We start from the raw sequence: 27,690 nt of genomic DNA, 5'->3' as shown, positions 1-27,690 counted from the left end.
TCGTAGCTTCTGGTGAAGCTGGCGTGGCTCAGACTTGTTTACCCCAGGTGTTCTGGGTGGTGCCAGGCTCTGGCATACCTTGGGAGCACAGAGCTATGTGGGATGCAACAACGAGCTCTGTCTTTAGGTGTTGTGCCTCTCCCCGTGGGGCTAGTGCAGACAGGGCCTCAGGTGTAGAGGCACCCCTGGGCTGATATTAGATAGGATCTCCAAGGGCTGGAAGGCAGGACTCTAGTGCCTTGGCTGGGAAATGACACCTGGTAAGCCAGGGCCCAGCCCTCCACACTACTGCCCAGTGTAGCAGGTCCAGGAGAGGGAGACTGCAACACAGCAGTGGTAGCCCGGGCCCCATTTTCTGCTTGTAGCAACCCTAATTCCTGAAGCTGAAGGTCCTTCAGGCATTTCCTTTTCTTGTGCTTTCTTGCAATTGCAGTGAGAGTGAACAGCAGCAGACAGGGAATCCTGTGTTCTTCCTGTGTGAATGGGTCAGTAACTTCAAGTTTCTCTAAGGAAAACTTTTGGGGCAGGTATCTTGGAGATACTTTTTTTTTTTTTTTTAGTTCACCTACTCTAACCCATGTTGCTCCTGGGCTGTGGACCATGTGCTGTGTCTTTTCTGAAAAGGTATTACAGGGGCATGTGAAGGAGGCAAAAAAAAGCTCATCCCTACATAACTCGTGCAGCCTGCTTGGTTTATGGAGCAGCACATTTTCTTTTCTGCTGTAGGAAGATCTGAAAGGTTCCTCTGAGGGACGGAGAGCTGGCAACAGGTTGTAGGTGAGGCATCAGCTACCAAGTGTGGTGCTGGATCAGTACTGTGCTGAGACAAGGAATTTCATTTGCTTTGAACACAGTCGCATTACATCTCTGTCCAGTCAAAGATCGGGACTTGCTTTTTAGGTTGGTATCCCAACCGGCTTCCAGCCTGTGGTGTACGCTGACTCACACAAACCCACAGGTAAGACAAGTCTTTGTCCTTACTTGGCATTGCTGCTGAAACCTGCAGCACACACTGCCCAGCCCAGCTGAATTTCTCTGCAGCCTGTGAGGACAGATGAGCTAATCCACTTGTGCTCCTCCTGAGTGTCAGCAGGAGCCACCCTGCAGCTTCAGCTGCCTCGTGCAAGCCCGGAGCCAGCAATTAAGCAGCAGGTGAGACTAGTATGAATGTCCTGCCGGATCACACATGGACAGCAGGAGTTCAATACTGCCCTTCTTAATAGTCTGCAGACAGTGATGTTGGTGCATGTGACAGAGGCACCAAAGCATCCAGCCTAGAGGTGTCACTTCTTAAAAAAAGACTCAGATGTGGTGGTGGGGAAATGAGGCTGAATGTAAATGCCTCCCTGCCCCATGACTCTTGAGAGAGGATGTTCCTGTTCAGAAATAAGCATCTGTGCATGGACTTGGGACCTACAGTTACTGCACTGCTTGTTTCTCTGTTGATCAGACTGAAAACAGGTGTCTATGGCACTTTTGTTCTCTGTTTTGAAGAGGAATTCAGGAACTTATTCTCTACATCCAATCTGTGATGATCAACTGTGCAATAAAACAAGTGCCTTGTTTTAAAGTGGATTCTTCCTTGGAATATGCATTGCTGTGCGATGATGGAGGCTTCTTGGCCATTCTCTGGTACTCATGATGCTTACAAAAGCAGTGGCTTCTTTACTTCTTTTATCTCAATCCTCTTCTGGGACTGTCTGTGCATGTCCTGGGTCAATGGAAATGTATGTGTTCCTTTAAAGAGAGCTGTATTTTTCTGTGAGACCCAACTTCTTACAAAGGGTTTGTTTATCTTGCCTTTCAATGTTTCATTTCTTCATGATGTTCCTTGTGCTGGAGGTTGCACTGAATTGCAGCTCAGTGTTCCCAGATGTATGTAAATATCTGAGACAAATTTAAAGGATCAAGTACATGCTGGGAAGACCCTGATTCTTTTGCTGCAATGACCACGCTGAGGATGTATGTCATCTGCCTAAGAAAATGGCTCCCTCCTCTTCATGCCATGGCCTCTGCGCAGCTTCGGCAGATGCACCCTCCTCTTGCCTTCATTTCCAACCACACCGGAGCACACCACACCACACCCTGCACTGTTATACCTAGTCAGGCAGGAACCTATATAGCTTAAGGGAGATGATTTTAGTGTGTTGTATGGCTGCAGTGTGTTGCAGGTGGCAAGGGAGTGAGACTAACACATTTCCCTTCCCCGTTAGACTCAGCTAGGTTCTTCTTACAGAAGCACAGAGCTGGTTCTCCTGCAATTCAGTAGGCTCTGACGAATTAAGGGGAGAACAAAATTTATTATTCAAAAGCATATTGTTGTTCAGCATCGGAATAGGGTGGGGAGTTAAAACCAGAAGGCTTATTTCCAGGTTGACTTTGTGGGGTTTTCCCCCTTTCTTCTGGAGCATGGCGCTGAAATGAGCTCCCGACTAAGTGTCTCTCTGGTGAGCAGAGGTTTGGGAGCCATTCAACAGACACCTCACCAAGCCTGGAGACTGAAAGCCAGGGTGGCGTAAGGCCTGAGGCAAGACCTGGGTCTAACAACAAGCACTCATGCTGCCATGGCTTGTAACCACATTCACTGGCTGGATTAGTGCTGCCAGAAGTTAGAAGCCCAAAATAATGCATTAAAAAATAACAGATCTCAAGTGCTCTTCTGTTTGCTCACTGTCCGAGCTTGTACTGGAGGATTTCAAGCCTTTTTTCCATCACCTGGGCCCAATTCACTGAATCACAGAATCACAGAATGTTAAGGATTGGAAGGGACCTTGAACGATCATCTAGTCCAATCCCCCTTCTGGAGGAGAAACACCTAGATCAGGTCACACAGGAATGTGTCCAGGCAGGTTTTGAATGTCTCCAGAGAAGGGGACTCTACAACCTCTCTGGGCAACCTGTTCCAGTGCTCTGTCACCCTCACGGTTAAGAAGTTTCTTCTCCCATTTAAGTGGAACCTCCAATGTTCCAGCTTGCACCCACTGTCCCTTGTCTTATCATTAGATGTCAACGAGAAGAGCATCGTTCCATCTTCCTGACACTCACCCTTTACATATTTATAAACATTAATGAGGTCACCCCTCAGTCTCCTCTTCTCCAAGCTAAAGAGACCCAGCTCCCTCAGCCTTTCCTCATAAGGGAGATGCTCCACTCCCTTAATCATCCTCGTGGCTCTGCGCTGAACTCTCTCAAACGGTTCCCTGCTGTCACCACAAGGAGTGAGAGAGGGCTCTTAACTGCAACTTAAGAAAGCACTTGTAAAAGGGTTTCCACCTTGGTAAACCGTATGTAACGCACCAGGCCATATGGATGTTGTGGTGTCTCATCATCTGCTGTTGCCTGGACATACTGGTCCTCCAGGCTGCCCCTTCTGCTGGGGAAGGTGACCTGGCAAGACACGGTGGTGGCACTATCATAGAATGGTTGCAGTTGGAAAAGACCTCCAAGATCATCTTGAAGCCAGGGATAGAAGAATGGGGGCTTGCTTAATCACATTAGTGGTTTCTAAATAAAACAATCGTAATTATTAAAGCCAGGAATGGAAGAACGGGGGCTCGCTTAATCACATTAAAATAGATATTGCTGAGTGTCTTTGCTTACTACTGTGCAAATTAAACAAAACAAGGAGTCTCGGGGGCCCCTCACAGAGGATGTTTCCTGACAAAATGGGGAACCTGTCTCAAAAACCATCTGAGACCGACTGTGTGGTTTGGACAAGAGCCAAGGAGCAGCTGAGTCTGTACAAAGGCAGGGGGTCAACTAGTGGTGATGAAGAAGAGTTATCAACTTTCGTCCCCACGACCCCCCAACGACCACCACCAGAAGGCACTGCGCAAGCGCAGACAGGAGGAGTTTATGGAAATGACTTCTTGGAACTAATTTTAATACAAAGCGGGGATAGGAGCTATCCCGCATGTGCCCAGCACTGAAATAAACCACATACCTACTTTATAACTCATTTGCTTTGAGCTGTAGAGTTCTTCAACGAATCAATCTAGTCCAACCTTTAACCTCATACTGACAAGTCCACTGCTAAACCATGCTACTAAGTTCTACGCTATCCTCCCAGCCTTGTGGAGGAATCAAACAGGCAGCGCAGCTCAGCACTGAAAAGCTAAATTTATTGGTGGAAGTGGGGGGTGTAAATACTTAAAACTGAGGGATTTATCTCCCAGAGAGTTAAATCTTTGGGGGTTTAAATCTCCTATGTCTGAGAAGGCTGTTATGTGTTCACACATATGGCAGGACGTGTTGTCAATGAAAAAAATGTGACGGCCAAGCAGGCGGCATTGCCCTTGCCAAGGAAGGTTGTGCCAGCGGATCCTGAATCAATAAGGGAGACACCGGCTGTTTCCACACAAGAAGTTTTAGAACAACTGCGTACATTCAGGGCCTGCTGCCAAACACACGAGGCTCCCAGGAACGCAATTGCTCGCAGGCACACGTGATGGCTGCAGGTATGATGGCCGCCATTTCCCGCTACTGGCGGCCGAGGCGGGGGCCCCACGGAGCAGACCCAGCAGGAGCCCGCCGGGCAGAGCCGGGCAGGCCATTCCCTGCCTCCGGGTCGGTAGCACGGAGGGGTTGCGGGGCACCGGGCTCGGCGTGGTGGGCACTGCCGCCCCTGCTCACCTCAGAGCAGATCGGTGAGGGAGCGGAACTTCTTCCCATCAGCCGCCCCGAGCTGGCTGGGCGCCCACGTCCCACCCTACCGGGAATGTCCCCGCCCTTACGATTTCTGTTTTTCACTCGGTTTTATCCCCCGGGAGGTTCAGTCGGTTCTTCCCTCAGTAAGCTGCGGCTGCCTGGGTTGCCATGGTCCTTCCCGTCTCCAGCCAGGGGCCAGGAGGCTCTCTCCCGTCTGGGGTCAGCTGCAAGCCCTGGCATAAGAAAGTCACTCAGGATTTCCGCCATCAATTTGTTCATAAATTGTGAGTAGCTAATAACAAAATAATCCTCAGTCTGTCAGACGATTTGCTTGCTGCTTTGTGTTCCCATCACTTTGGGTTGGTGCTGAGGCCCTGGTGAAGCCAGGGATAGAAGAATGGGGGCTTGCTTAAACGCATTAATGGTTTCTAAATAAAACAATCGTAACTATTAAAGCCAGGAATGGAAGAACGGGGGCTCACTTAATCACATTAAAATAGATATTGCTGAGTGTCTTTGCTTACTACTGTGCAAATTAACCAAAACGAGGAGTCTTGGGGGCCCCTCACAGAGGATGTTTCCTGACAAAATGGGGAACCTGTCTCAAAAACCATCTGAGACCGACCGTGTGGTTTGGACAAGAGCCAAGGAGCAGCTGAGTCTGTAAAAAGGCAGGGGGTCAACTAGTGATGATGAAGAAGAGTTATCAACTTTCGTCCCCACGACCCCCCGATGACCACCACCAGAAGGCACAGCGCAAGCGCAGACAGGAGGAGTTTATGGAAATGACTTCTTGGAACTAATTTTAATACAAAGCAGGGATAGGTTATGCGTATGTATAGGCGTATTGGGAAACTTCATGCATATGTAACTTTTTACTGCAGATGACTGAGGCAAGTTGCCGCATTAGGGTGTGCATGCCTTTGGGAGCTATCCCGCATGCGCCCGGCACCGAAATAAACCACATACCTACTTTATGACTTATTTGCTTTGAGTTGTAGAGTTCTTCCACGAATCACTGGTTTGGAGACAACCTAATAGCTTGTGTGCTTTTTCTTCAGAATCCAAGCCACATTACCTATTCTTGACCCTGCAGCACTGCACAATGGACAGATGGAGAATCTGGTGGCATACGCTCGGAGGGTGGAAGGCGACATGTATGAATTGGCAAATAGCAGGGTGAGATGCTGTCCTCTGTCATCATTTGCACATCTCTGATCCCCCTTGACAGTGACTGTGAAGGAGGAGGAGTGGAAGCACAGATGAGTGTCCCAGGCTGAGGAAGAGCATGTGCCAGGGGTGCTGGCTTCTGCCTGGTGCCTGTGGTGTTGTGCTGTGCCTGAGACTTGTCAGGGTTTCATGAAGGCAGCATGAAGCTCTTTGTTGTGGATCTCTCCAAGAACTGTTAGACGAGAAGAAAAACTTCCCCTGGTGTCCTGATGGTTGCCAAAAGTGCCTTGAGTAGTGCCTTTCCCTCCAACCTCCCTGGCAGCCACTGTGAAGGAAGAGCTTCCCCCCATCCCATGCTGGAATGTGCATGGTGGAAGGATGTTTTCTAAGCTTTGATTACTGTGACCTGCTGCCTTTACTTAATGCATGTCTCCTCTCCTTTCCTGACTTGCATTCCTCCCCTGCAGGCAGAGTACTATCACCTGCTAGCTGAGAAGATCTTTAAGATTCAGAAGGAGCTGGAGGAAGAGCAAAGAACCAGGCTGCAGAAGCAAAACATGATACCAAATGCACTGGGCATGCCACAGGCTCCCATGAATCAAGGGCCCAACATGGGACAGCCTCAGCCAGGGATGTCTGCAAGTAAGAACAGCTGGGTTACTTACTGCTTGGTGCAGTGCAATTGCGTACTGTCTTTCCCCCATACTCTTGAGCATTTTGCCCACATCATTTCACAGATACTTGGCTTAGAGAAGAATTTAGGAAAATTATTAGAGAAGGAGATAGGAAAAGTGAAGTCTAATCTAAGTTTTGGGGCTTGGTTTCTTGAGATTGTCTGTACTGTTACATCCCTAAAGACAGCAGCTGGCTTTACAAAGGTGCAGTGTTGTTGAGACAGTGAGAGGCAGTACCACACATGTAAGGTAGGCTTCTACCATCTGACTTTACGGTCATCTCTCCGTTATATGATAATAGATACAGGACCCTGGTTCAAGAAACATGAATGTAGATTTAAGGAAGCTAAATTAGAAAGGGTGGTTCTTCAGTGCGTTCTGATTGAGAGATGCATATGAAGCTTCTTGGCCAGAAAGCTGGCCCCATACAAGGAGAGCTGGAGCAACACTATAGCTGTGCACATAGCTCATCTGCCTCACTCTGGGATGGTGTTGAGGCCAGGAGAAGATGTGCGGAGGCCCGGGAGGAGTGCCTGGAAGGTGCTGCTCTGCTGGGGAGGCTCAGAGTGCTGGAGAGTGGTCAGGCTGGAGCACACTCACTGCTCTCCCCAAGGACACGGAGATGTGCACATTACTGCTGGACACTTGGCAACTGCGAACGTGAGACGTTACAAGTAACGTTACATAAAAACCTGTTATTGTTAAAGAAAATAGAAATATTCCATAATCAATTTGAATTTGATTCAAATTAAAATGAAACTATTTAAAGACAATTATTTACCAAAAAGGTTTCTTAAGAAGAGCAACAAGATACAAACAGCCATGGGATGGGGACTATCTTTAAGCCCGTCCTGTGTCCATACAGAACTCATTTTTACTTGAGCTTTCAGGAAGCCTTGAGTCAGCCTGTCCATGACCTGAGGGAGCAGTGCTGCTTGTTCAGCTCTGGGAAGCAGGGGCTACACACCAGCAGTAGCTCCTAACATGTTGCATGAAAAAAAATACTGCAGTAGAAAGATTTAATGAAGATTCAATTTGGTATTTGTGTCTTATCTGGAACCATCTGTTTTGTCTGTCACGCAGTACACTGTCTTCTAGCAGTATTTGCAGGAGAATAGCAGGCTTTATGATTTAGTTTGTTATCAACTGCGTTGTTTAAATACTGTAAAAGCAATTTTCCGTTTCTTAACAGCCCTGGAGGATTGTTCGGGAAACCTGAACCTGGAGGACCCTACACACTACTGAAATTTGCCAATCAAGTTGCACGCAGTAGGCTCTGCAAGCTCACCACCGCTGTACCTTTCTAATTAGGATAGCCCTACCCATGCTTCTCCACGTGATTCAGTCCGATAATGATTCTCCTTTGCGTTTAGAGTGATAGGCTGTAGCCCCCTGTTAGAGCCTTTGGATCGTCTGAAAGGAGGATTCACATGTAACTGTAAGATACATAAGCCTTTGAACTAACCTTTTGCACGCTACTTTATTTCAGACTGCAGCTAAGACAATATGACTGTATGCACAAGAGAGGAGGTGTGCATGTGTTTCACATGCTATTTGTTTAGATGCACCCTACAAAATCTGTGCAGTGTAGAAACATTCAGTATAGTTTTTTTTTGTTTTGTTTACAATGTCAGCACAATGAAAGTGATAAAATAAAAGGAGTAGAATGTGAAATAGAAGAAACTCCAGGGGGCGTAGCTTTTGCATACAAGAGAATCAGTGCTACAGATGTGGAGGGACACTTGTTTCTTTCCTTTTCTTGACAGTGAGCTGGGATAAGGAATGTTGCTAGCAGTACCACTAAGACCACAGTGCTTTTCCATGGGGAAAAAAAAAGCCAAAAGGGGCAGACTTGTACTATGAAGGAGCTATGGTATAAATGCAGATAAATTTTACAATAAATCACAGCTTTTTACCATCTATTTATGGATGAAATCTCTGAGACTGATCACTTGAGGACATGGGGAGCGGCGTAATCAATTCATGTAGGTAATATACCGTGCAATACTTGAACGCAGCAGCTTTGGCATCGTTTTGGATTTTCATTTCCTAGGGAGGAGGTGGACAAGCGCTAATGCCACCGCAGGGCCACTGAATGCTCTGAACCTTCCAAAGGGAAGGAAGGGACATCCACGTGGGCCCGCAGAGGAAAAATGCAGAGAACAAGAGAGCGGAGGGACTTGCGGGTGCTTTTGATGCCTTTTATCCCTTTTTTAGTGCTTTTTATCCCTTTCAATGCCCCAGGGATGCAGCCAGGCTGCAGTGGGGTGTGAGTGTGCGTCAGGATGTGTCAGGTGTTTGGGTGCTTGTGTTACCAGCTGTATGATGGGGTTTTCAGAAAGGGGATAACATGTCCTGCTCATCTTCGGGACCTGGTTGAGCGTTAGCTGTAACAAAGGGCTGGGTTAAACCTAAGCCCCGGTCGCCGTGCCAGAGGGATGGACAGGGAGTGCCACAGGATTGATGGCTGGAGATTGCTCCTTCACTTCTGACGCCTCAGTACAAAATCCGAGTGCTGCTGCAGACTCAAACTCGGGAAAGCCCCTGCGGGCGGGCGAACCAAACCCCCCCGGCGGCCTCCCGCCCGTCGCCATTTGCACGGCGCCGGCCGTCATGGCGGCGCCCCCCCGGCGGAAGGCGAACTACAGTGCCCATGGCGCCCCGCGGCGGGAGCAGCCCCGGGGCTCCCGGGCTCCATTTCCTCCGCCCGCGGCCGGGGGAGGGAGGCGCTCCGCGGGGTGAGGCGGGCTGGCGGCCATGGAGCGGGAGCGGGCCGGGGAGGTGAGCGGCGGGCCGGGGCCGTGGGGGCAGCGGGACGGAGCGAGGGGCTCCCGCTCCTCCGGGAGAAGCCCTGAAGCGCCGGGGGGGCGGGGGCCGGGCCGCGGCGTCGGGGCTCCTGCGGGCCGGAGGGAGGCGAGGCCGCGGGAAGGGCTGGGGAGGAGGCGGGCGAGCTGCCCCGCGGCTGCCGAGCGGTTTTAGGCGTCGGGGACGCTGGCTGAGGGCGCGGGCTCGGAGGAGAGCGGTCAGCAAGCCGGGCGGCTCGGGCTCGTGTGGTGCGCGAGCCGGGGAGCGTGCGGGGGGAGAGCAGGGGGTGAAGGCTTATCTCTCTGTTCGTGTCTCCAATAACGCTCAGGAGCCAAGGAGCTGAGGGGATTCACCGCTGCAAGGTGACGGACCTGCTGCCGATCCTTTGGCGTTGGATGAACGGCTGTCCCCTGGCGCCTCACCTTGCAGTTCTACTCTGCCTTCCCGTGCCGTCTCCCCGTGCCGATGCTGGCTTCTTGCTGCCCTTTTCAACGGCTAACGCCTTTTCCCAGCTTCTTTTGCTCTTATTTGGTTCAAGACTTTCCTGGTCTGAGGACCAGTCGCTGGGCTCCTCTTCCTCCCCTTCCGTCCCTGCCTCTCTGCTCTCTTGCTGTAGCAGGGTGGGACCTGTCGCTGGCTGGCTGCAGTAGCGTGAAGAGCTCGTGAAGCTCTCTAGGTGTAGAAACACCTGGTTGTAGGGAAGGACTCTTTACAAAAGCTGTTCTGTGGCCCTGCCGATACAGCTTCTGAACCGAGGTCGGCTCTGGGCTTTTGTGGTTTCCAAAGAACGCGAACTTTCTCCAGGGTCGAGTTTGTCCTGCTGACATCCAGGCTGCGCTGGTCTTGTGAGCTGTGGTGGCCAGGGCGTGCGGCTTGGTACGCTGTGCTGGAAGCTTGAGGTGACTTCGGCGCTGATGGCGTCTGTGCTGCCGTGCACTTGTTGGGAGAGGCAGAGCCTGGAGGGACGCAGTCTCCTCTCTGTCAGCATGCCTCTGTAGTTCCCCGAGTTCTTTTTTTTCCTCTGAAGCTGCAGCTCTGTGGCGGTTTGTTTGCTCTTGGAAAGCAAAATGCAGCACGTGAAAGAACTACCTGTGAAGGAGCCCGTTGCAGGGGGAATAGGTTTCCTGCTAGGGATTCAGACTTCTGAATTCGGGGATGTGGATTCCTTGCTCAGTCCAAGGCTTCTCCCTGGCCCAGAAGGCTCCCCAGCAGTGAAGGCACATCTGTTGTGGGGTTTGGCGTAAAATGTCCGGTTTTAAAGCAGACTGGTTCTTTTGTCAGGTGGTGTCTTCCTTATGCCACAAGACCTCATCTTTGGAGCGGATGGAGGAGGAAGGTGAGGAGGAAGAGGAGGATGACGACTTGGACGTCTTTGGGGGTTACGACAGCTTCCGGAGCTACAACAGCAGCGTGGGCAGCGACAGCAGCTCCTGCCTGGACGAGTCCAGCGATGATGAGGTGGTGGACCGGGAGGCTGGAGAGCTGCCGACCTCCCCTGTGCACCAGCCACCCGCAGGGCAGATCACAGAAGACAACGGCTCTGAGCGAGGTACTGCACTGCCTGCCTGTTCTCCTGTGCGAGAGGGAAAGAATGAGGGCTGAGGGAGGCTGAAATGCGTGTTTGAGAAGTTCAGGAAGGCGTGCAGAAGAGTAATACTGCATGGTGCTTCACTTGGAGGTCACCAGTGTTGTGCCTCAGACTTTAATTTGGTAAAAGGAAGGGAGAAGTGGTAAAGAGAGCAGAGAGTAATTAAACTCCTTCCACAAAAATCAAAGTACTTGAAAGTCTAGACCCTTGTTATTGCTGAGCAATTGCTGTTCTTGCTTAGTAACTAAGCTGGTTGTTTAATACTTACGTTTTCTAGGTGCAAATGGGATGAGGCCAGCAGCTTCACAAGGAATGGGGTCTGGAGCCCCAACAGCGGATCCGGAAAAACGCAAGCTCATCCAGCAGCAATTAGTTCTCCTTTTACGTGCTCACAAGTGTCAGCAGCGAGAGCAGGCCAACGGTGAGGTGCGACAGTGCAACCTCCCTCATTGCCGAACCATGAAGAATGTCCTGAACCACATGACACATTGTCAGGCTGGCAAATCCTGCCAGGGTAAGTGAAGGAATGATTATGTAGACGTCAACCTTTGCAAGACCGAAAAGGCTGCTAGTAAGAGAGAACAAGTGAGCAGCTTGGGAAATTGCTTTTCTATTTTTTAAGCTGTCTGTCCCCTTAGGAATGTGTATGATAAACTTCTGAGTCTTAAAGTTTAGGCAAGTTAAGGTAAGATAACGCAAAGAAATGAATTAAGATGTTTTGCTGAGCTTTGTAACTCGCTGGTAGACCTTTTGGATGCCGCCTTCTGATAAGGGCGGACGCAAAGGAGCAATCTGCTAGCAGGCTAGCAGGAGTCTGTTTCCTCTAAACGGAAGGGAGAAATCTCAAGCAGTAGCTAGCCAGGAGTTCAGCTGCTTCTGGCACCGATGAACTCTTAAGTCTACCCTAGTAGCCAAAGAAAATGTGTGCTATCTTGTTGTTACCCTCCCTCATCTGGGTTGTGCCAGTGGCTGGCATCGTAATTGCTTGATTCCATCTGTCCAGTCCGTGATGTGCATGGTGTTATCCTCTGAGCTAGGCTTGGATGCATAACATGGAGCTTTGAAGCAAGCTTTAATTGAGCTAATAGTGTTGGAAGGAGTCTAGCTACATTTTCAGGGCTAGTTAGTACTGAACTATTTAAAGTAATCCTTTACTGAACTGTGTTATAGATGTGTGGCCCAAGAGAAGTAGTTGCTCCGTATCCAGATTGTATCGACCATGTGCAGATGCTGGCAGTAGTTTGTAAAGGTTTTCCTTTCCCTTCCCTTCCTCAGTGGCACACTGCGCGTCTTCCCGACAAATCATCTCGCACTGGAAGAACTGTACGAGACATGACTGTCCTATATGTTTGCCTCTCAGAAATGCTGGGGACAAAAGAAACCAACAATGTAAGTCTACTACAGATTTCTGCATATTGGATAAACCATAAAATTTATGTTAGGAGTTGAACTTGGTTGCACCCAGGTGGTAATGGTGATGCTCTTGAACCTGGGAATATGTAATAGGATTTTCTTCTTGCTTTAGAGTGGCAAAATATTTTTCTGTCTCTGATAGCTAGCGTTTGTGGAAGACTTCTAATTTCCAAATCAAAATCTATTGGATTTTCTCCACCACGTCTTTGAGCTGATGAGCTTCGGGAGACAGACATGCACATGCAGAGACGACTGTACCATTTCAGCCCTGATGGTCTTTGTTCTGTCTTCATCCTCTGATTGCATCATACTTAGACTGTAGTACTTGTTGTTAGCTCGGCTCTGATAGTAGCTCTGAGCAAGGTACTGCGCTGCCTGCCTGTTCTCCTGTGCGAGAGGGAAAGAATGAGGGCTGAGGGAGGCTGAAATGCATGTTTGAGAAGTTCAGGAAGGCGTGCAGAAGAGTAATACTGCATGGTGCTTCACTTGGAGGTCACCAGTGTTGTGCCTCAGACTTTAATTTGGTAAAAGGAAGGGAGAAGTGGTAAAGAGAGCAGAGAGTAATTAAACTCCTTCCACAAAAATCAAAGTACTTGAAAGTCTAGACCCTTGTTATTGCTGAGCAATTGCTGTTCTTGTAAGTATTAAACAACCAGCTTAGTTACTAAGTGTTTTCTAGGTTCAAATGGGATGAGGCCAGCAGCTTCACAAGGAATGGGGTCTGGAGCCCCAACAGCGGATCCGGAAAAACGCAAGCTCATCCAGCAGCAATTAGTTCTCCTTTTACGTGCTCACAAGTGTCAGCAGCGAGAGCAGGCCAACGGTGAGGTGCGACAGTGCAACCTCCCTCATTGCCGAACCATGAAGAATGTCCTGAACCACATGACACATTGTCAGGCTGGCAAATCCTGCCAGGGTAAGTGAAGGAATGATTATGTAGACGTCAACCTTTGCAAGACCGAAAAGGCTGCTAGTAAGAGAGAACAAGTGAGCAGCTTGGGAAATTGCTTTTCTATTTTTTAAGCTGTCTGTCCCCTTAGGAATGCATATGATAAACTTCTGAGTCTTAAAGTTCAGGCAGGTTAAGGTAAGATAACGCAAAGAAATGAATTAAGATGTTTTGCTGAGCTTTGTAACTCGCTGGTAGACCTTTTGGATGCCGCCTTCTGATAAGGGCGGACGCAAAGGAGCAATCTGCTAGCAGGCTAGCAGGAGTCTGTTTTCCCTAAACGGAAGGGAGAAATCTCAAGCAGTAGCTAGCCAGGAGTTCAGCTGCTTCTGGCACCGATGAACTCTTAAGCCTACCCTAGTAGCCAAAGAAAATGTGTGCTATCTTGTTGTTACCCTCCCTCATCTGGGTTGTGCCAGTGGCTGGCATCGTAATTGCTTGATTCCATCTGTCCAGTCCGTGATGTGCATGGTGTTATCCTCTGAGCTAGGCTTGGATGCATAACGTGGAGCTTTGAAGCAAGCTTTAATTGAGCTAATAGTGTTGGAAGGAGTCTAGCTACATTTTCAGGGCTAGTTAGTACTGAACTATTTAAAGTAATCCTTTACTGAACTGTGTTATAGATGTGTGGCCTAAGAGAAGTAGTTGCTCCGTATCCAGATTGTATCGACCATGTGCAGATGCTGGCAGTAGTTTGTAAAGGTTTTCCTTTCCCTTCCCTTCCTCAGTGGCACACTGCGCGTCTTCCCGACAAATCATCTCGCACTGGAAGAACTGTACGAGACATGACTGTCCTATATGTTTGCCTCTCAGAAATGCTGGGGACAAAAGAAACCAACAATGTAAGTCTACTACAAATTTCTGCATATTGGATAAACCATAAAATTTATGTTAGGAGTTGAACTTGGTTGCACCCAGGTGGTAATGGTGATGCTCTTGAACCTGGGAATATGTAATAGGATTTTCTTCTTGCTTTAGAGTGGCAAAATATTTTTCTGTCTCTGATAGCTAGCGTTTGTGGAAGACTTCTAATTTCCAAATCAAAATCTATTGGATTTTCTCCACCACGTCTTTGAGCTGATGAGCTTCGGGAGACAGACATGCACATGCAGAGACGACTGTACCATTTCAGCCCTGATGGTCTTTGTTCTGTCTTCATCCTCTGATTGCATCATACTTAGACTGTAGTACTTGTTGTTAGCTCCTAACATGTTGCGTGAAAAAAAATACTGCAGTAGAAAGATTTAATGAAGATTTAATTTGGTATTTGTGTCTTATCTAGAACCATCTGTTTTGTCTGTCATGCAGTACACTGTCTTCTAGCAGTATTTGCAAGAGAATAGCAGGCTTTATGATTTAGTTTGTTGTCAACAGCGTTGTTTAAATACTGTAAAAGCAATTTTCTGTTTCTTAACAGCCCTGGAGGATTGTTCGGGAAACCTGAACCTGGAGGACCCTACACACTACTGAAATTTGCCAATCAAGTTGCACGCAGTAGGCTCTGCAAGCTCACCACCGCTGTACCTTTCTAATTAGGATAGCCCTACCCATGCTTCTCCACGTGATTCAGTCCGATAATGATTCTCCTTTGCGTTTAGAGTGATAGGCTGTAGCCCCCTGTTAGAGCTTTTGGATCGTCTGAAAGGAGGATTCACATGTAACTGTAAGATACATAAGCCTTTGAACTAACCTTTTGCACGCTACTTTATTTCAGACTGCAACTAAGACAATATGACTGTATGCACAAGAGAGGAAGTGTGCATGTGTTTCACATGCTATTTGTTTAGATGCGCCCTACAAAATCTGTGCAGTGTAGAAACATTCAGTACAGGTTTTTTTATATATTTTTTTTTTGTTTACAATGTCAGCACAATGAAAATGATAAAATAAAAGGAGTAGAATGTGAAATAGAAGAAACTCCAGGGGGCGTAGCTTTTGCATACAAGAGAATCAGTGTTACAGATATGGAGGGACACTTGTTTCTTTCCTTTTCTTGACAGTGAGCTGGGATAAGGAATGTTGCTAGCAGTACCACTAAGACCACAGTGCTTTTCCATGGGGAAAAAAAAAAGCCAAAAGGGGCAGACTTGTACTATGAAGGAGCTATGGTATAAATGCAGATAAATTTTACAATAAATCACAGCTTTTTACCAACTGTCTATTTATGGATGAAATCTCTGAGACTGATCACTTGAGGACATGGGGAGCGGCGTAATCAATTCATGTAGGTAATATACCGTGCAATACTTGAACGCAGCAGCTTTGGCATCGTTTTGGATTTTCATTTCCTAGGGAGGAGGTGGACAAGCGCTAATGCCACCGCAGGGCCACTGAATGCTCTGAACCTTCCAAAGGGAAGGAAGGGACATCCACGTGGGCCCGCAGAGGAAAAATGCAGAGAACAAGAGAGCGGAGGGACTTGCGGGTGCTTTTGATGCCTTTTATCCCTTTTTTAGTGCTTTTTATCCCTTTTAATGCCCCAGGGATGCAGCCAGGCTGCAGTGGGGTGTGAGTGTGCGTCAGGATGCAGCGTGTCAGCCGTTTGGGTGCTTGTGTTACCAGCTGTATGATGGGGTTTTCAGAAAGGGGATAACATGTCCTGCTCATCTTCGGGACCTGGTTGAGCGTTAGCTGTAACAAAGGGCTGGGTTAAACCTAAGCCCCGGTCGCCGTGCCAGAGGGATGGATAGGGAGTGCCACAGGATTGATGGCTGGAGATTGCTCCTTCACTTCTGACGCCTCAGTACAAAATCCGAGTGCTGCTGCACACCCAAACTCGGGAAAGCCCCTGCGGGCGGGCGAACCAAACCCCCCCGGCGGCCTCCCGCCCGTCGCCATTTGCACGGCGCCGGCCGTCATGGCGGCGCCCCCCCGGCGGAAGGCGAACTACAGTGCCCATGGCGCCCCGCGGCGGGAGCAGCCCCGGGGCTCCCGGGCTCCATTTCCTCCGCCCGCGGCCGGGGGAGGGAGGCGCTCCGCGGGGTGAGGCGGGCTGGCGGCCATGGAGCGGGAGCGGGCCGGGGAGGTGAGCGGCGGGCCGGGGCCGTGGGGGCAGCGGGACGGAGCGAGGGGCTCCCGCTCCTCCGGGAGAAGCCCTGAAGCGCCGGGGGGGCGGGGGCCGGGCCGCGGCGTCGGGGCTCCTGCGGGCCGGAGGGAGGCGAGGCCGCAGGAAGGGCTGGGGAGGAGGCGGGCGAGCTGCCCCGCGGCTGCCGAGCGGTTTTAGGCGTCGGGGACGCTGGCTGAGGGCGCGGGCTCGGAGGAGAGCGGTCAGCAAGCCGGGCGGCTCGGGCCCGTGTGGTGCGCGAGCCGGGGAGCGTGCAGGGGGAGAGCAGGGGGTGAAGGCTTATCTCTCTGTTCGTGTCTCCAATAACGCTCAGGAGCCAAGGAGCTGAGGGGATTCACCGCTGCAAGGTGACGGACCTGCTGCCGATCCTTTGGCGTTGGATGAACGGCTGTCCCCTGGCGCCTCACCTTGCAGTTCTACTCTGCCTTCCCGTGCCGTCTCCCCGTGCCGATGCTGGCTTCTTGCTGCCCTTTTCAACGGCTAACGCCTTTTCCCAGCTTCTTTTGCTCTTATTTCCGGCCTGGTTCAAGACTTTCCTGGTCTGAGGACCAGTCGCTGGGCTCCTCTTCCTCCCCTTCCGTCCCTGCCTCTCTGCTCTCTTGCTGTAGCAGGGTGGGACCTGTCGCTGGCTGGCTGCAGTAGCGTGAAGAGCTCGTGAAGCTCTCTAGGTGTAGAAACACCTGGTTGTAGGGAAGGACTCTTTACAAAAGCTGTTCCGTGGCCCTGCCGATACAGCTTCTGAACCGAGGTCGGCTCTGGGCTTTTGTGGTTTCCAAAGAACGCGAACTTTCTCCAGGGTCGAGTTTGTCCTGCGGACATCCAGGCTGCGCTGGTCTTGTGAGCTGTGGTGGCCAGGGCGTGCGGCTTGGTACGCTGTGCTGGAAGCTTGAGGTGACTTCGGCGCTGATGGCGTCTGTGCTGCCGTGCACTTGTTGGGAGAGACAGAGCCTGGAGGGACGCAGTCTCCTCTCTGTCAGCATGCCTCTGTAGTTCCCCGAGTTCTTTTTTTTCCTCTGAAGCTGCAGCTCTGTGGCGGTTTGTTTGCTCTTGGAAAGCAAAATGCAGCATGTGAAAGAACTACCTGTGAAGGAGCCCGTTGCAGGGGGAATAGGTTTCCTGCTAGGGATTCAGACTTCTGAATTCGGGGATGTGGATTCCTTGCTCAGTCCAAGGCTTCTCCCTGGCCCAGAAGGCTCCCCAGCAGTGAAGGCACATCTGTTGTGGGGTTTGGCGTAAAATGTCCGGTTTTAAAGCAGACTGGTTCTTTTGTCAGGTGGTGTCTTCCTTATGCCACAAGACCTCATCTTTGGAGCGGATGGAGGAGGAAGGTGAGGAGGAAGAGGAGGATGAAGACTTGGACATCTTTGGGGGTTACGACAGCTTCCGGAGCTACAACAGCAGCGTGGGCAGCGACAGCAGCTCCTGCCTGGACGAGTCCAGCGATGATGAGGTGGTGGACCGGGAGGCTGGAGAGCTGCCGACCTCCCCTGTGCACCAGCCACCCGCAGGGCAGATCACAGAAGACAACGGCTCTGAGCGAGGTACTGCACTGCCTGCCTGTTCTCCTGTGCGAGAGGGAAAGAATGAGGGCTGAGGGAGGCTGAAATGCATGTTTGAGAAGTTCAGGAAGGCGTGCAGAAGAGTAATACTGCATGGTGCTTCACTTGGAGGTCACCAGTGTTGTGCCTCAGACTTTAATTTGGTAAAAGGAAGGGAGAAGTGGTAAAGAGAGCAGAGAGTAATTAAACTCCTTCCACAAAAATCAAAGTACTTGAAAGTCTAGACCCTTGTTATTGCTGAGCAATTGCTGTTCTTGCTTAGTAACTAAGCTGGTTGTTTAATACTTACGTTTTCTAGGTGCAAATGGGATGAGGCCAGCAGCTTCACAAGGAATGGGGTCTGGAGCCCCAACAGCGGATCCGGAAAAACGCAAGCTCATCCAGCAGCAATTAGTTCTCCTTTTACGTGCTCACAAGTGTCAGCAGCGAGAGCAGGCCAACGGTGAGGTGCGACAGTGCAACCTCCCTCATTGCCGAACCATGAAGAATGTCCTGAACCACATGACACATTGTCAGGCTGGCAAATCCTGCCAGGGTAAGTGAAGGAATGATTATGTAGACGTCAACCTTTGCAAGACCGAAAAGGCTGCTAGTAAGAGAGAACAAGTGAGCAGCTTGGGAAATTGCTTTTCTATTTTTTAAGCTGTCTGTCCCCTTAGGAATGTGTATGATAAACTTCTGAGTCTTAAAGTTTAGGCAAGTTAAGGTAAGATAACGCAAAGAAATGAATTAAGATGTTTTGCTGAGCTTTGTAACTCGCTGGTAGACCTTTTGGATGCCGCCTTCTGATAAGGGCGGACGCAAAGGAGCAATCTGCTAGCAGGCTAGCAGGAGTCTGTTTCCTCTAAACGGAAGGGAGAAATCTCAAGCAGTAGCTAGCCAGGAGTTCAGCTGCTTCTGGCACCGATGAACTCTTAAGTCTACCCTAGTAGCCAAAGAAAATGTGTGCTATCTTGTTGTTACCCTCCCTCATCTGGGTTGTGCCAGTGGCTGGCATCGTAATTGCTTGATTCCATCTGTCCAGTCCGTGATGTGCATGGTGTTATCCTCTGAGCTAGGCTTGGATGCATAACGTGGAGCTTTGAAGCAAGCTTTAATTGAGCTAATAGTGTTGGAAGGAGTCTAGCTACATTTTCAGGGCTAGTTAGTACTGAACTATTTAAAGTAATCCTTTACTGAACTGTGTTATAGATGTGTGGCCCAAGAGAAGTAGTTGCTCCGTATCCAGATTGTATCGACCATGTGCAGATGCTGGCAGTAGTTTGTAAAGGTTTTCCTTTCCCTTCCCTTCCTCAGTGGCACACTGCGCGTCTTCCCGACAAATCATCTCGCACTGGAAGAACTGTACGAGACATGACTGTCCTATATGTTTGCCTCTCAGAAATGCTGGGGACAAAAGAAACCAACAATGTAAGTCTACTACAGATTTCTGCATATTGGATAAACCATAAAATTTATGTTAGGAGTTGAACTTGGTTGCACCCAGGTGGTAATGGTGATGCTCTTGAACCTGGGAATATGTAATAGGATTTTCTTCTTGCTTTAGAGTGGCAAAATATTTTTCTGTCTCTGATAGCTAGCGTTTGTGGAAGACTTCTAATTTCCAAATCAAAATCTATTGGATTTTCTCCACCACGTCTTTGAGCTGATGAGCTTCGGGAGACAGACATGCACATGCAGAGACGACTGTACCATTTCAGCCCTGATGGTCTTTGTTCTGTCTTCATCCTCTGATTGCATCATACTTAGACTGTAGTACTTGTTGTTAGCTCGGCTCTGATAGTAGCTCTGAGCAAGGTACTGTGCTGCGTGCCTGTTCTCCTGTGCGAGAGGGAAAGAATGAGGGCTGAGGGAGGCTGAAATGCATGTTTCAGAAGTTCAGGAAGGCGTGCAGAAGAGTAATACTGCATGGTGCTTCACTTGGAGGTCACCAGTGTTGTGCCTCAGACTTTAATTTGGTAAAAGGAAGGGAGAAGTGGTAAAGAGAGCAGAGAGTAATTAAACTCCTTCCACAAAAATCAAAGTACTTGAAAGTCTAGACCCTTGTTATTGCTGAGCAATTGCTGTTCTTGTAAGTATTAAACAACCAGCTTAGTTACTAAGTGTTTTCTAGGTTCAAATGGGATGAGGCCAGCAGCTTCACAAGGAATGGGGTCTGGAGCCCCAACAGCGGATCCGGAAAAACGCAAGCTCATCCAGCAGCAATTAGTTCTCCTTTTACGTGCTCACAAGTGTCAGCGGCGAGAGCAGGCCAACGGTGAGGTGCGACAGTGCAACCTCCCTCATTGCCGAACCATGAAGAATGTCCTGAACCACATGACACATTGTCAGGCTGGCAAATCCTGCCAGGGTAAGTGAAGGAGTGATTATGTAGACGTCAACCTTTGCAAGACCGAAAAGGCTGCTAGTAAGAGAGAACAAGTGAGCAGCTTGGGAAATTGCTTTTCTATTTTTTAAGCTGTCTGTCCCCTTAGGAATGTGTATGATAAACTTCTGAGTCTTAAAGTTTAGGCAAGTTAAGGTAAGATAACGCAAAGAAATGAATTAAGATGTTTTGCTGAGCTTTGTAACTCGCTGGTAGACCTTTTGGATGCCGCCTTCTGATAAGGGCGGACGCAAAGGAGCAATCTGCTAGCAGGCTAGCAGGAGTCTGTTTTCCCTAAACGGAAGGGAGAAATCTCAAGCAGTAGCTAGCCAGGAGTTCAGCTGCTTCTGGCACCGATGAACTCTTAAGTCTACCCTAGTAGCCAAAGAAAATGTGTGCTATCTTGTTGTTACCCTCCCTCATCTGGGTTGTGCCAGTGGCTGGCATCGTAATTGCTTGATTCCATCTGTCCAGTCCGTGATGTGCATGGTGTTATCCTCTGAGCTAGGCTTGGATGCATAACGTGGAGGTTTGAAGCAAGCTTTAATTGAGCTAATAGTGTTGGAAGGAGTCTAGCTACATTTTCAGGGCTAGTTAGTACTGAACTATTTAAAGTAATCCTTTACTGAACTGTGTTATAGATGTGTGGCCCAAGAGAAGTAGTTGCTCCGTATCCAGATTGTATCGACCATGTGCAGATGCTGGCAGTAGTTTGTAAAGGTTTTCCTTTCCCTTCCCTTCCTCAGTGGCACACTGCGCGTCTTCCCGACAAATCATCTCGCACTGGAAGAACTGTACGAGACATGACTGTCCTATATGTTTGCCTCTCAGAAATGCTGGGGACAAAAGAAACCAACAATGTAAGTCTACTACAGATTTCTGCATATTGGATAAACCATAAAATTTATGTTAGGAGTTGAACTTGGTTGCACCCAGGTGGTAATGGTGATGCTCTTGAACCTGGGAATATGTAATAGGATTTTCTTCTTGCTTTAGAGTGGCAAAATATTTTTCTGTCTCTGATAGCTAGCGTTTGTGGAAGACTTCTAATTTCCAAATCAAAATCTATTGGATTTTCTCCACCACGTCTTTGAGCTGATGAGCTTCGGGAGACAGACATGCACATGCAGAGACGACTGTACCATTTCAGCCCTGATGGTCTTTGTTCTGTCTTCATCCTCTGATTGCATCATACTTAGACTGTAGTACTTGTTGTTAGCTCCTAACATGTTGCATGAAAAAAAATACTGCAGTAGAAAGATTTAATGAAGATTTAATTTGGTATTTGTGTCTTATCTAGAACCATCTGTTTTGTCTGTCATGCAGTACACTGTCTTCTAGCAGTATTTGCAAGAGAATAGCAGGCTTTGTGATTTAGTTTGTTGTCAACAGCGTTGTTTAAATACTGTAAAAGCAATTTTCTGTTTCTTAACAGCCCTGGAGGATTGTTCGGGAAACCTGAACCTGGAGGACCCTACACACTGCTGAAATTTGCCAATCAAGTTGCACGCAGTAGGCTCTGCAAGCTCACCACCGCTGCACCTTTCTAATTAGGATAGCCCTACCCATGCTTCTCCACGTGATTCAGTCCGATAATGATTCTCCTTTGCGTTTAGAGTGATAGGCTGTAGCCCCCTGTTAGAGCCTTTGGATCGTCTGAAAGGACGATTCACATGTAGCTGTAATATACATAAGCCTTTGAACTAACCTTTTGCACGCTACTTTATTTCAGACTGCAACTAAGACAATATGACTGTATGCACAAGAGAGGAAGTGTGCATGTGTTTCACATGCTGTTTGTTTAGATGCACCCTACAAAATCTGTGCAGTGTAGAAACATTCAGTACAGGGTTTTTTTTTTATATCTATTTTTTGTTTACAATGTCAGCACAATGAAAATGATAAAATAAAAGGAGTAGAATGTGAAATAGAAGAAACTCCAGGGGGCGCAGGTTTTGCATACAAGAGAATCAGTGTTACAGATATGGAGGGACACTTGTTTCTTTCCTTTTCTTGACAGTGAGCTGGGATAAGGAATGTTGCTAGCAGTACCACTGAGACCACAGTGCTTTTCCACAGGGAAAAAAAAAGCCAAAAGGGGCAGACTTGTACTATGAAGGAGCTATGGTATAAATGCAGATAAATTTTACAATAAAGCACAGCTTTTTACCAACTGTCTATTTATGGATGAAATCTCTGAGACTGATCACTTGAGGACATGGGGAGTGGCGTAATCAATTCATGTAGGTAATATACCGTGCAATACTTGAACGCAGCAGCTTTGGCATCGTTTTGGATTTTCATTTCCTAGGGAGGAGGTGGACAAGTGCTAATGCCACCGCAGGGCCACTGAATGCTCTGAACCTTCCAAAGGGAAGGAAGGGACATCCACGTGGGCCCACAGAGGAAAAATGCAGAGAACAAGAGAGCGGAGGGACTTGCGGGTGCTTTTGATGCCTTTTATCCCTTTTTTAGTGCTTTTTATCCCTTTCAATGCCCCAGGGATGCAGCCAGGCTGCAGTGGGGTGTGAGTGTGCGTCAGGATGTGTCAGGTGTTTGGGTGCTTGTGTTACCAGCTGTATGATGGGGTTTTCAGAAAGGGGATAACATGTCCTGCTCATCTTCGGGACCTGGTTGAGCGGTAACTGTAACAAAGGGCTGGGTTAAACCTAAACCCGGTCGCCGTGCCAGAGGGATGGATAGGGAGTGCCACAGGATTGATGGCTGGAGATTGCTCCTTCACTTCTGACGCCTCAGTACAAAATCCGAGTGCTGCTGCAGACTCAAACTCGGGAAAGCCCCTGCGGGCGGGCGAACCAAACCCCCCCGGCGGCCTCCCGCCCGTCGCCATTTGCACGGCGCCGACCGTCATGGCGGCGCCCCCCCGGCGGAAGGCGAACTACAGTGCCCATGGCGCCCCGCGGCGGGAGCAGCCCCGGGGCTCCCGGGCTCCATTTCCTCCGCCCGCGGCCGGGGGAGGGAGGCGCTCCGCGGGGTGAGGCGGGCTGGCGGCCATGGAGCGGGAGCGGGCCGGGGAGGTGAGCGGCGGGCCGGGGCCGTGGGGGCAGCGGGACGGAGCGAGGGGCTCCCGCTCCTCCGGGAGAAGCCCTGAAGCGCCGGGGGGGCGGGGGCCGGGCCGCGGCGTCGGGGCTCCTGCGGGCCGGAGGGAGGCGAGGCCGCAGGAAGGGCTGGGGAGGAGGCGGGCGAGCTGCCCCGCGGCTGCCGAGCGGTTTTAGGCGTCGGGGACGCTGGCTGAGGGCGCGGGCTCGGAGGAGAGCGGTCAGCAAGCCGGGCGGCTCGGGCTCGTGTGGTGCGCGAGCCGGGGAGCGTGCAGGGGGAGAGCAGGGGGTGAAGGCTTATCTCTCTGTTCGTGTCTCCAATAACGCTCAGGAGCCAAGGAGCTGAGGGGATTCACCGCTGCAAGGTGACGGACCTGCTGCCGATCCTTTGGCGTTGGATGAACGGCTGTCCCCTGGCGCCTCACCTTGCAGTTCTACTCTGCCTTCCCGTGCCGTCTCCCCGTGCCGATGCTGGCTTCTTGCTGCCCTTTTCAACGGCTAACGCCTTTTCCCAGCTTCTTTCGCTCTTATTTCCGGCCTGGTTCAAGACTTTCCTGGTCTGAGGACCAGTCGCTGGGCTCCTCTTCCTCCCCTTCCGTCCCTGCCTCTCTGCTCTCTTGCTGTAGCAGGGTGGGACCTGTCGCTGGCTGGCTGCAGTAGCGTGAAGAGCTCGTGAAGCTCTCTAGGTGTAGAAACACCTGGTTGTAGGGAAGGACTCTTTACAAAAGCCGTTCCGTGGCCCTGCCGATACAGCTTCTGAACCGAGGTCGGCTCTGGGCTTTTGTGGTTTCCAAAGAACGCGAACTTTCTCCAGGGTCGAGTTTGTCCTGCGGACATCCAGGCTGCGCTGGTCTTGTGAGCTGTGGTGGCCAGGGCGTGCGGCTTGGTACGCTGTGCTGGAAGCTTGAGGTGACTTCGGCGCTGATGGCGTCTGTGCTGCCGTGCACTTGTTGGGAGAGGCAGAGCCTGGAGGGACGCAGTCTCCTCTCTGTCAGCATGCCTCTGTAGTTCCCCGAGTTCTTTTTTTCCCTCTGAAGCTGCAGCTCTGTGGCGGTTTGTTTGCTCTTGGAAAGCAAAATGCAGCATGTGAAAGAACTACCTGTGAAGGAGCCCGTTGCAGGGGGAATAGGTTTCCTGCTAGGGATTCAGACTTCTGAATTCGGGGATGTGGATTCCTTGCTCAGTCCAAGGCTTCTCCCTGGCCCAGAAGGCTCCCCAGCAGTGAAGGCACATCTGTTGTGGGGTTTGGCGTAAAATGTCCGGTTTTAAAGCAGACTGGTTCTTTTGTCAGGTGGTGTCTTCCTTATGCCACAAGACCTCATCTTTGGAGCGGATGGAGGAGGAAGGTGAGGAGGAAGAGGAGGATGAAGACTTGGACGTCTTTGGGGGTTACGACAGCTTCCGGAGCTACAACAGCAGCGTGGGCAGCGACAGCAGCTCCTGCCTGGACGAGTCCAGCGATGATGAGGTGGTGGACCGGGAGGCTGGAGAGCTGCCGACCTCCCCTGTGCACCAGCCACCCGCAGGGCGGATCACAGAAGACAGCGGCTCTGAGCGAGGTACTGCACTGCCTGCCTGTTCTCCTGTGCGAGAGGGAAAGAATGAGGGCTGAGGGAGGCTGAAATGCGTGTTTGAGAAGTTCAGGAAGGCGTGCAGAAGAGTAATACTGCATGGTGCTTCACTTGGAGGTCACCAGTGTTGTGCCTCAGACTTTAATTTGGTAAAAGGAAGGGAGAAGTGGTAAAGAGAGTTGAGAGTAATTAAACTCCTTCCACAAAAATCAAAGTACTTGAAAGTCTAGACCCTTGTTATTGCTGAGCAATTGCTGTTCTTGCTTAGTAACTAAGCTGGTTGTTTAATACTTACGTTTTCTAGGTGCAAATGGGATGAGGCCAGCAGCTTCACAAGGAATGGGGTCTGGAGCCCCAACAGCGGATCCGGAAAAACGCAAGCTCATCCAGCAGCAATTAGTTCTCCTTTTACGTGCTCACAAGTGTCAGCAGCGAGAGCAGGCCAACGGTGAGGTGCGACAGTGCAACCTCCCTCATTGCCGAACCATGAAGAATGTCCTGAACCACATGACACATTGTCAGGCTGGCAAATCCTGCCAGGGTAAGTGAAGGAATGATTATGTAGACGTCAACCTTTGCAAGACCGAAAAGGCTGCTAGTAAGAGAGAACAAGTGAGCAGCTTGGGAAATTGATTTTCTATTTTTTAAGCTGTCTGTCCCCTTAGGAATGCATATGATAAACTTCTGAGCCTTAAAGTTCAGGCAAGTTAAGGTAAGATAACGCAAAGAAATGAATTAAGATGTTTTGCTGAGCTTTGTAACTCGCTGGTAGACCTTTTGGATGCCGCCTTCTGATAAGGGCGGACGCAAAGGAGCAATCTGCTAGCAGGCTAGCAGGAGTCTGTTTTCCCTAAACGGAAGGGAGAAATCTCAAGCAGTAGCTAGCCAGGAGTTCAGCTGCTTCTGGCACCGATGAACTCTTAAGTCTACCCTAGTAGCCAAAGAAAATGTGTGCTATCTTGTTGTTACCCTCCCTCATCTGGGTTGTGCCAGTGGCTGGCATCGTAATTGCTTGATTCCATCTGTCCAGTCCGTGATGTGCATGGTGTTATCCTCTGAGCTAGGCTTGGATGCATAACGTGGAGCTTTGAAGCAAGCTTTAATTGAGCTAATAGTGTTGGAAGGAGTCTAGCTACATTTTCAGGGCTAGTTAGTACTGAACTATTTAAAGTAATCCTTTACTGAACTGTGTTATAGATGTGTGGCCCAAGAGAAGTAGTTGCTCCGTATCCAGATTGTATCGACCATGTGCAGATGCTGGCAGTAGTTTGTAAAGGTTTTCCTTTCCCTTCCCTTCCTCAGTGGCACACTGCGCGTCTTCCCGACAAATCATCTCGCACTGGAAGAACTGTACGAGACATGACTGTCCTGTATGTTTGCCTCTCAGAAATGCTGGGGAGAAAAGAAACCAACAATGTAAGTCTACTACAGATTTCTGCATATTGGATAAACCATAAAATTTATGTTAGGAGTTGAACTTGGTTGCACCCAGGTGGTAATGGTGATGCTCTTGAACCTGGGAATATGTAATAGGATTTTCTTCTTGCTTTAGAGTGGCAAAATATTTTTCTGTCTCTGATAGCTAGTGTTTGTGGAAGACTTCTAATTTCCAAATCAAAATCTATTGGATTTTCTCCACCACGTCTTTGAGCTGATGAGCTTTGGGAGACAGACATGCACATGCAGAGACGACTGTACCATTTCAGCCCTGATGGTCTTTGTTCTGTCTTCATCCTCTGATTGCATCATACTTGGACTGTAGTACTTGTTGTTAGCTCCTAACATGTTGCATGAAAAAAAATACTGCAGTAGAAAGATTTAATGAAGATTTAATTTGGTATTTGTGTCTTATCTAGAACCATCTGTTTTGTCTGTCATGCAGTACACTGTCTTCTAGCAGTATTTGCAAGAGAATAGCAGGCTTTATGATTTAGTTTGTTGTCAACAGCGTTGTTTAAATACTGTAAAAGCAATTTTCTGTTTCTTAACAGCCCTGGAGGATTGTTCGGGAAACCTGAACCTGGAGGACCCTACACACTGCTGAAATTTGCCAATCAAGTTGCACGCAGTAGGCTCTGCAAGCTCACCACCGCTGTACCTTTCTAATTAGGATAGCCCTACCCATGCTTCTCCACGTGATTCAGTCCGATAATGATTCTCCTTTGCGTTTAGAGTGATAGGCTGTAGCCCCCTGTTAGAGCCTTTGGATCGTCTGAAAGGAGGATTCACATGTAACTGTAAGATACATAAGCCTTTGAACTAACCTTTTGCACGCTACTTTATTTCATACTGCAACTAAGACAATATGACTGTATGCACAAGAGAGGAAGTGTGCATGTGTTTCACATGCTATTTGTTTAGATGCGCCCTACAAAATCTGTGCAGTGTAGAAACATTCAGTACAGGTTTTTTTTTTTTTTTTTGTTTACAATGTCAGCACAATGAAAATGATAAAATAAAAGGAGTAGAATGTGAAATAGAAGAAACTCCAGGGGGCGCAGGTTTTGCATACAAGAGAATCGGTGCTACAGATGTGGAGGGACACTTGTTTCTTTCCTTTTCTTGACAGTGAGCTGGGATAAGGAATGTTGCTAGCAGTACCACTAAGGCCACAGTGCTTTTCCACAGGGAAAAAAAAAGCCAAAAGGGGCAGACTTGTACTATGAAGGAGCTATGGTATAAATGCAGATAAATTTTACAATAAATCACAGCTTTTTACCAACTATCTATTTATGGATGAAATCTCTGAGACTGATCACTTGAGGACATGGGGAGCAGCGTAATCAATTCATGTAGGTAATATACCGTGCAATACTTGAACGCAGC

General features: G+C 49.2%; 2 protein-coding genes across 5 annotated transcripts; both read left to right on the top strand.

Moving 5' to 3' along the window:
• Positions 1–4,148: 4,148 nt before the first annotated feature.
• On the top strand, positions 4,149–8,508 carry LOC308187453 (histone acetyltransferase p300-like). Its single transcript, XM_080575420.1, has 4 exons — positions 4,149–4,931; positions 5,709–5,826; positions 6,285–6,459; positions 7,684–8,508. Exons 1-4 carry the CDS (start codon positions 4,816–4,818, stop codon positions 7,734–7,736), a joined length of 462 nt encoding a protein of 153 aa, XP_080431546.1. The 5' UTR covers positions 4,149–4,815; the 3' UTR covers positions 7,737–8,508.
• A 581-nt stretch (positions 8,509–9,089) lies between these two features.
• LOC308187448 (uncharacterized protein) lies at positions 9,090–27,589 on the top strand. 4 transcript variants are annotated; one of them, XM_080575408.1, is made up of 14 exons: positions 9,090–9,229; positions 9,625–9,658; positions 10,578–10,845; positions 11,162–11,398; positions 12,160–12,273; positions 12,977–13,213; positions 13,975–14,088; positions 18,168–18,404; positions 19,166–19,279; positions 19,983–20,219; positions 20,981–21,094; positions 25,169–25,405; positions 26,167–26,280; positions 26,856–27,589. In XM_080575408.1, the coding sequence occupies exons 1-14, from the start codon at positions 9,105–9,107 to the stop codon at positions 26,906–26,908; spliced, it is 2,235 nt and encodes a 744-aa protein (XP_080431534.1). In that variant the 5' UTR covers positions 9,090–9,104; the 3' UTR covers positions 26,909–27,589. The 4 variants fall into 4 exon arrangements, with proteins under 4 accessions (XP_080431534.1, XP_080431533.1, XP_080431536.1 ...); XM_080575407.1 differs by having other exon boundaries at positions 12,959–13,213; XM_080575409.1 differs by lacking the exon at positions 9,625–9,658 and having other exon boundaries at positions 9,123–9,272; positions 12,959–13,213.
• The last annotated feature ends 101 nt before the right edge of the window (positions 27,590–27,690 follow it).

Source organism: Anser brachyrhynchus (genome assembly GCF_964034855.1).
Source record: "Anser brachyrhynchus genome assembly, chromosome: 1".
In the NCBI taxonomy this organism is placed as follows: Eukaryota; Metazoa; Chordata; class Aves; order Anseriformes; family Anatidae; genus Anser; species Anser brachyrhynchus.
This window is presented reverse-complemented; position numbering and strand designations above follow the sequence as displayed.